Source organism: Chaetura pelagica, unplaced genomic scaffold, assembly GCF_000747805.2.
Source record: "Chaetura pelagica isolate M959 unplaced genomic scaffold, ChaPel_1.0 scaffold59, whole genome shotgun sequence".
Classification (NCBI taxonomy): domain Eukaryota; kingdom Metazoa; phylum Chordata; class Aves; order Apodiformes; family Apodidae; genus Chaetura; species Chaetura pelagica.
The window spans coordinates 486,267-495,452 of NW_009954416.1; the positions used below are offsets into that span (position 1 = coordinate 486,267).

General features: G+C 43.1%; 1 protein-coding gene across 1 annotated transcript in view; it reads left to right on the forward strand.

Annotated features, from left to right (window-relative positions):
• The first annotated feature begins 1,145 nt into the window (after window positions 1-1,145).
• Window positions 1,146-9,186, forward strand: part of CCDC90B (coiled-coil domain containing 90B) — an 11,961-nt gene continuing 3,920 nt past the window's right edge. Inside the window, exons 1-2 of the mRNA XM_010004404.1 lie at window positions 1,146-1,267; window positions 4,694-4,797. Coding sequence (XP_010002706.1) covers window positions 4,777-4,797 — 21 coding nt within the window. The 5' untranslated portion in view covers window positions 1,146-1,267; window positions 4,694-4,776. The remainder of the gene's footprint in view (window positions 1,268-4,693; window positions 4,798-9,186) is intronic.

Below are 9,186 nucleotides of genomic sequence, written 5' to 3' on the forward strand. Positions count from 1 at the left end.
TCATTCACTTAATAAATAAGGTGGATCTTTAAATAATACTCATCTGTGAGGTATTAGGTGTAGACATCATGTCAGGTTTTTTTTCCCAGTTATCCTTCCTGGTGAACTAACAAATTCATTCTGAATGTTAAGAGTTGCACATCTTCCTAAAATAAAAAACCTTCTAGTTTCCAGACTGGAACACCTGCCTTACAAGGAAATGCTGAGAGACCTGGGGCTTTTCAGTTTAGAGAGAAGACTAATTAATGTCTATAAATACATGAGGGCATCAAGAAGGCAGGAACAAGCTCTTTTCACTTGTACCCTGTGATAGGATGAGGGGCAGTGGATGCAAACTAGAGCATAGGAGGTTCTACCTCAACACAAGGAAAAACTTCTTTATTGGGGGGGTTACAGAGCTCTGGAACAGGCTCCCCAAAGAGGTTGTGGAGTCTCTTTCTCTGGTGACTTTCAAGACCTGTCTGGTTGCCTTTCTGAGTGATCTGCTCTGGTTTTTGTTTGGTGTATTTGTGGGTTTTTTGTTGTTGCTTCTTTCCCCCCTCTGTTCTGGCCAGAGGAGTTGGAGTCAATGATCTTCTGAGGTCCCTTCCAACCCCTAAAATTCTGTCATTTCTCTTTGCTCATGACACTCTCCTTGCTGGGAGGGGCAGTGAGAGAAGAAAGTGTAAAAAGAAAGTGATTGAGGGATTCTGTGAAGAACCAAATTAATATGTTCAAATGTGTGATGTCCCAGCTTATTACTGGGAGATTGGACTAGATGACCTTTAGAAGTTCCTTCCAACCCAAGACATTCTGTGGTTTGATGGTAGCTGTAACCAGCAGAAATTTGCTGTGTGTTAGAACTGGTGGTGTTTTAAAAGTAGGAATATGATTCAAGTGATGTTTCTCCAATAATACAATACAGATGTTTTATTTCTGGTGTGCCAGGATGTGTGGCTTCCCAGTTATACTCACATACTTAAGATTGATGTGCAAGTCCTAGTTGGTATAAACTGTCCTATGGAAAAGGGATTGATGGTTTCTGATGTGCTGGACCCAGCTTTTTGTTGCAATTTCCATGCAGCTTTGCTATGATGAAAGAAATTGATATTACTCTATTGCATGATAAACTGATCAGGTTAAGTTTAATCACATGTTGTGATTCCAGGTTTTGCTGCCACACTCATTAGGAACTCGTATGATGTCAGAAGAGTTGAGATCACTCCCCTGGAGCAGAGGAAGGTGACTTTTGATACCCATACTCTAGTGCGGGATCTAGAAGCCCATGGTAAGTGATATCTTAGAAGTAATTCCAAGGAACACACAGAGTTTAAGTACTGTAAGTTGGAGTGCTGTCAGTTCTCCCACAGTACCAATACTTAGGTGTTATAAAATGTTTTGGCAGCCTCTTGGGGAGGCTGGTGAAGGAGAAGGCATCTAACATTGTTCTATGCCTCTACAACCAGAGAAATAAACTATTACAGTAGATTAACCTTTCTTGTATCTGCAGGCAAGTTTATATCCTGTCTTACAGGCAGGGAACATAATGCATGTAACAAATGGAAAGTGACAACAGTTAACTATTTTTTAGAAAAAGAAGACAAAGCAGCTTTAATAGAAGGTCCTTTTACTAGCCTGTTTACAGTAACTAAAGCTGGTTTTTCTGACTAGAATTATTTGCTGCAGAGTAGTCTGTGATACATTCCTAACACCTGCACTTGTATTTTGTGGGTGTGGATATCTGAAGTCAGGTGAGGTGTCCATCTAGGCTGGGTCCTGTCCTGTGTCAGTGCCCCCAGAGAGTGTTAAAATGAGGCAGAGGTATGTGACACACACCCCTGTAATTTCTAAGCCCCCAGTCACTTTCACACTGCAGATATTTAGTCAAATGTGAGTTTTAATATCCTTCAGGAGGTTTCTTTCACAAGCTTATTCAGTCCCTGGACCACTCTAAACTGATTATAGAGTGGTCAAAACATCCTTTCTCATGGAGTTTCAGACATACACTCCTTTTGTCTGTGCAGAACCTGGCTTCTGCAAGGTTAATTTGATGCCTGCTCAGCTCTCATGGGAAGAGGGAATGAACATCTGATCTCTTATGTCACTCATGATTATATAAACTTCTGTCATAATTGCCCATCATTCTTTCCCAAACAGATGAATCGTAACTTGTTGAGTATTTCCTTCAGCAGTAGCTTTTCCATAGTTTTTATAATTCATGATGCTCTTCTGTAAGTCTTCTGTCACATCCTTTCTCAAAGGGAAGGGAACAAAGCTGCGGGCACAGTTGGACAACTGAATGTCCTGTGATTTGAACAGTGACTTAATGTTACATCTATTTTGTTCTCTGTGCCTTAGTAATTCCAGAGGGTTTGGTTTGCATTATTGATCCGCTCTAAGCGTTGAGCTGATCTCTTCATCACACTAGCAACTGTCATAGAATGGTTAAGGTTGGAACGGACCTTAAAGATCAGCAGATCCCAACCTCCCTGCTATGAGAAAGGACACCTCCCACTAGACCAGGCTTCACAAGCCTCATCCAGCCTGGCCTTGAACACCTCCAAGGAGGGGGCTTCCACAACCTCCCTGGGCAACCTTCCCTCTTTCAGTTTAAAACCATTATGCCTTGTGCTATCGCTGCCCTTGCTGATGAAAAGTGCCTCCCCAGCTTTCCTGGAGCCCCGTCAGGTACTGGAAGGTGCTATAAGGTCTCCCTGGAGCCTTCTCTTCTCCAGGCTGAACAGCCCCAACTCCCTCAGCCTGTCTTCACAGTAAATCTGCTCCAGCCTTTTGATCATCTTTGTGGCTCTTCTCTGGACCCTCTCCAACAGCTCCGTGTTTTAATATTATGAGGAGCTGTTCAACTATCTTAAAATTCCACGATCTTTCTCCTAAGTGACAGTAGGAGCTTTATACCCAAGCTGAGGTTTGGATTTTTTCCACTGTGTGGGTCTAATAATAATAATTAATATTAAGAGTTAAAAGACTCCTAGCAATCCACTAAAAAGATTTATTTTTTTCATGCATGTCAGTCTTGTCAGCCTGTAGTTCCCAACATTTCTCTGGAAATATTTTTAAGGCTGCACGTCGTTCCTGCCATTTTCCAGACCTCAGGTAACCAAGGTGGGCTGCAAAATGTTACTTGTTCCCAGCTGCTTCCTCTTAGAGTTCCTGTAGAATTCGTGGGCTGAAGTCTGGCTGGTGCTGGTGCACTGTGGTTTTAGTTCAGAATAAGTTAATTAATTTAGCATAATTAGAAATTATTCAGATTAATTTATTATATAACTTCTACAAATACTCCAGGACTGCAGTGACAAGACTCTGGTAAAACCTGTACATACCACAGAAGTGGGAGAGGCATTTAGTTTTTCTCAAACTTGCTGCAGCAATTTTCAGGCTCTGTTCTCTTACTTGTATTAATTTCTCAGTGTTTTCTAAACTCCCCTGTAACAAGTTCCTGCTGTAGAGAAGGAACAAAACACTGAATTGGCAGAAACCGAAGTAACCCTGAAAATTCAGAGTAACTGAAGTAATGCACCTCTCAGGGGAGGGAAACTCGGAGCATGTGTAGCTTTTTTAGTAATGCAAACCAATGATGCAGCTTGACAGTACCCATATTTTACAAGGGAGCAGTGGCCCATTTCTCTAAATAGTTGGGCTTGACAGCATTTTTCAACAAAATGTTAATTGATCCCACTTTATAAAATGGGCCAATTCAAGTACAACACATCAGTGAGATTGCTGAAAATAAATATTTAGGGCAAAAACTCAGCACTAGGTCAGATATGGCTAAAATAACAGTAGTTTTTCATCCACCATTCACTACACATCATCCTTAATGCTTCAAAATTGCACCAAGCTATGGACTGAGGGTAATTTTTGTAATCAGAAAGCAAAGATCCCAGTTTTAATTAATTCTGCAGCAATTTTAAAATCAGCTTTGCATGTGCTGGTATCTGTGCAGAACAATTTCAGTATATGCAGGCTTACCTTTGAATTTTATTATGCTGTAGGGTACATGCTTTATAGTTCCAGGTAAGTTTGGTTTTCACAGAATTTGTGAAAGTTCATTATAAAGTTTTGCTGGATTATTTTATAATGCATAACAAGTTAAACATTGTACAGAAATTTGGTCATCCTGTCAGCTGCATGCATAAACTATTTCAGTATTTTAAAAATTAATGTACTTCAGGGTTTTGCAGCATTAAATCTCTTTTTTCTAGTTAAAAGTCACAGTGCCTGGCCCCTCACTGTCAGTTTTTCAGGAAAGCTGGGGAGGGACTTTTTACAAGGGCTTGTAGTGAGAGGACAAGGAGTAATGGATTAAAACTGGAAGAGAGGAAGTTTAGCTTAGACATTAGGAAGAAATTCTTTAGTGTGAGAGTGGTGAGATGCTGGAACAGGTTGCCTAGAGAAGCTGTGGGTGCCCCATCCCTGGAAGTGTTCAAGGCCAGGCTGGATGAAGCTTTGGGCAGCCTGGTCTAGTGGGAGGTGTCCCTTCCCATGCTGGGGGGTTGGACCTAGATGATCTTCCAGGTCCCTTCCAACTCAAACCATTCCATGATTCTGTGATTTTCAGTAACTGTGACTTCCCATTTGCCACTGTAGTTAGATACAGAACTTGAGTGACCCAGTTGATTATGTACCTTTTGCTCTTCTCTTCATCCCTCTCTCTAGTGCTACCTTAACTTGTCATCCTTTAATTGTCTTCCAGGTTTTGGGAAGGAGCAAGCGGAGACCATCGTATCAGCACTGATAACCCTGTCAAATGTCAGCTTAGACACAGTCTATAAGGACATGGTTACACAGGCTCAGCAGGTAAACAGAACCAGTGGCGTACCTATGCAGCACTGTGTTACTTGAGTGGTTCCTAGTTGCATATTTAAAGGACAAATGAGCAACTCTCTGTAGCACTATAAACACTCCACTGAGACAGGTTTTCCTGAGTTTTGGGGTAGTATTAAGAATAGTAAGATCTTGCACCTTTCATCTCACAGGAGTGTTCTCTGAGTGCAGCCACAATACACAAGTGTCATGCAAAGATTGCATCATTTGCTGCTGCAAAGCTCTGAGGTGAAATCAGACTTTTCACTGTGCTTTGCACCAGTTGAGGGTGGGAGAGAGATTCAAGGAGATTTGTGATGTAACAAACCCATCTGAAACAGCAGAAAACTGTCAGTATTTTTATTGACTTCAGTAATTACATCAGCTCTGAGGTACACTGTATGTTTCCTGTTTTCCTATTCATAAACCAAGAACTACTATTAAAATTATTTCATTATTTTACTCTGCATTTCAGTCTCTAAAGCTACATCTGTAGTAGAGGCTAACCATGGTTAGTGTGGGAACAGCCACCACCACATGGTCATCCAGAGTGCAGCACCTTGGCTTGATCTTGCCCTGTGCCCGCTCTTGGTCTCCCTGACCTGGACACAATTTATAGAATCATAGAATGTCTTGGGTAGGAAGGGACCTCTAGAGATCATCAACTGCAACCCCCCTACAATAAGCAGGACTACCTCCAACTAGAACAGGTTGCTCAGAGCCCCATCAAGCCTGACCTTTAATGTCTTCAGGGGTGGGACTCCCACCACCTCTCCAGGCAACCTGTTCCAGAGATTCACCACCCTCATATTAAAGAACTTTTTCCTCATGTCCAACCTAAATCTACCCTTTTCTAGCTTGAAACCATTACCCCTTGTCCTGTCATTACATGCCCTAGTGAACGGCTCTTCTCTAGCTTTCTTATAGGCCCCTCTCAGGTATTGGAAAGTCGCTCTAAGGTCCCCCAGGAGTCTTCTCTTCAGGCTGAACAGCCCCAACTCCCTCAGCCTGTTTTCATAAGAGAGGTGCTCCAGCCCTCTGATCATTTTGGTGGACCTCCTCTGGACACAATCCAATAGGTCCTTCTTCTGTTGAGGACTCCAGAGCTAGACACTGTACTCCAGGTGACATCTTACCAGGGCAGAGTAGAGGGGCAGAATCACTTATCTTGATCTCCTGGCCACACTTCTTTGGATGCAGCCTTATGTGAAAGTGCAGCGCCCCAAGCTGTTCCCACCAGGCAGGGTGGACTGAGCTACCTTGATTCAGGAGGAAGAGATTCTAGCCATCTGGACATAAACTGTGGTGTGTCATGTGCCCTTGGGGACAGGTGGGCTGTGAATTACTTGTATAAACCTCACTGTTTGTCAGATCAGCACCTCAGCCTGCTCTACAGCAAAGCATCAAAGTGTCATCTTAGATATTCAGGCTCATGTTGGTGGACATCTCTGGAGGCAGTGAATCACTTTTAAGTAGCGTGGCTGGTTTTTCTGTTCATAATAGAGATAGTGACAAGTTTCATTTTAACAAACTGCCAAAATAGAAAGGATTTTAGGTTTTCTTGTAGGCTAGACATCTGGGCCAGGATAATAAAGCTCTGATGCACAGTAATGGTTTTAATAATTACTCAGGAAGGCTGTGCAAGCTGAAATTACATGTCAGTCTTCTTCAGGGAGTTAATGGATTTGCTCATTCATTGCTATTTTGAGTGCTGAGCCTTACTTCCAACAGATTATTATCTTATTGGCATTTATTCTTAATTAAAATCTAACTTTTTTATGTAACTTTGTACTCTTGAAACATCTGCTTGCAGGAGTCTTGTGAGCTCAGACACTGGAAGGTAGGTAGGGCAAAAAGAGTTAGTTATTTTTCAAATATCACTTCCTTCAAGCTCAAAATAGGTACATGGCTTTGAGTAAAAAATTGGGTAGAGGAGGAAAGAGACCTGTGTGGATGAGCAAGGAGCTCCTGAGGAAGGTCTCATGGAAGAAAGAAATTTACAGTTTGTGGAAGAAGGGACTTGTCACTTGGGAGAACTACAGGAATGTTGTCAGGGTATGTAGGAAGACAACAAGAAAGGCCAACCAAAGTCTTCTTAGAACTAAACCTGGCTAAGGAAGGAAAAGAGAACAAGAAGGGCTTCTTCAAATACATCAGTGGTGAAAGGAAGAATAGGGAAAACGTGGGGTCACTGCTGAGTGAGGGGGGAGCCCTGGGAGAAGAGGCTGCAGAGAAGGCAGAGTTGCTGAATGCTTTCTTTGCTTCTGTCTTTACTCATAAGACCAACCCTTGTGAATCCCAGACCCTGGGTGTAAGAGAGAAGGCCTGGAGAAAGGATGGCACTCCACTGGTCAGTGAGGCTTAGAGATCAGTTGGGTAAACTGAACAGACACAAACCCACGGGCCCTGATGGGATGCACCCATGAGTGCTGAGAGAGCTGGATGGTGTTGTTGCTCTACCACTCCATCTCCATCACACTCTAAAGATCATTGCAAGGAGGAGAGGTGCCTGAGGACTGGAGAAAAGCCAGTGTCACTCCAGTCTTCAAAAAGGGCAAGAAGGAAGATCCAGGAAACTACAGACCAGTCACCCTTACCTCCACCCCTACAAAAATGATGGAACAGATCATTCTGGAGATCATCTCTAAGCACATGGAAGAAAATGAAGTTATCAGGAGTAGCCAGCATAGTTTTTTCAAGGCAAAAATAATGCTTGACTAATCTGATAGTCTTCTATGATGTGACTGAATGGATAGATGCAGGGAGACCAGTGGATGTTGTCTACCTTGACCTTAGCAAGGCTTTTGACACTGTCCCACAACATCCTCGAGAGCAAGCTCAGGAAATGTGGGACAGAAGAATGGACAGTGAGATGGGTGAAGAACTGGCTACACAAGAGAGCCCAGAGGGTGGTGATCAATGGTTCAGCGTCCAGCTGGAGACCTGTAACTAGTGCAGTCCCCCAGGCGTCAGTGCTGGGTCCAGTCCTGTTCAACATCTTCATCAACAACCTGGATGAGGGGACAGAGTATCTACACAGCAAGTTTGCTGATGACACAAAGCTGGGAGGATTGGCTGAACAACCTGAAGGTTGTGCTGCCATTCAGTGAGATTTGGGCAGACTGAAGAGCTGGGCAAAGAGGAACCTAATGAGGTTTAACAGGAATAAAGTCTTGCACCTGGGAAAGAACAACACCATGCACCAGTACAGGTTAGGAGCTGACCTGCTAGAAAGCATCTCCAAGAAGGACCTTGGAGTCCTAGTGCACAGTAGGTTATCCATGGGGCAGCAATGTGCCCTTCTGGCCAAGAAGTTCCAATGGTATCCTGGGGTGCATTAAGAAGAGTGTGTCCAGCAGGTCAAGGGAGGTTCTCCTCCCCCTCTGATCTGTTCTAATGAGACCCCACCTGGAGTGTTGTGTCCAGCTCTGGGCTCCCCAGATCAAGAGGGACAGAGATTTACTTGAGAGAGTCCAACGGAGGCTACAAGGATGATTATGTGATCTGTCATATGAGGAAAGGCTGAGACACCTGGGGTTGTTTAGTCTAGAGAAGAGAAGACTGAGAGGGTATTTTATTAATGAATATCAGTATCTGAAGGGTCAAGAAGGAGAAACCAATCTCTTTTCTGTCATGCCCTGTGATAGGACAAGGGGCAATGGATGCAAACTAGAGCACAGGAAGTTCCACCTCAACATGAGGAAGAACTTCTTTACTGTGAGGGTGACAGAGCACTGGAACAGGCTCTCCAGAGAGGTTGTGGAGTCTCCTTTTCTGGAGACTTTCAAGACCTGTCTGGGTGCGTTTCTGTGTGACCTGCCCTAGATTGTGTGGTGGTCCTGCTCTGGCAGGGGGGTTTGACTCAGTGATCTCCTGAGGTCCCTTCCAGCCTCTACCATTCTGTGATTCTATGTAAGTTTCAGAGAAAGACGGGATCTTTTGTTCCTCTGTTTATTTTTTTTTCATCAAAATGGAAATACTTCTTTTGGGTGGTCTTATCCTATGTATAAAGCAAGTCAGTATCCCAAATATAATTTGCATGGAATTGCATTAGGCAGGAACACTTGTTTTTATAGTGTAGTCAGCATTGAGGCTGAGTGATTTAAGATAGCAGCTAATTAGGTCCTCGTTGTAAATACAACTGAAGTTTTCCCAGGAATTGCAATATATTGTGTTCAATGAAGGAGTCAGGCTTCAAGCTTTAGTGGAAGTCAGGGCATATTTTTAAAAATTTAGTTCAAGGATCTGAGAGCCTTGTATCCCTTCATTCTGCTGGTTCTCAGCTCTAAAAGCAGAATTATATGTCACTTTCCATGCTAAATAATTAGGGTAACTTCCTTACGCTAGCTAAGGGAGTATCACTTTCCAGATGTTTTACTACTG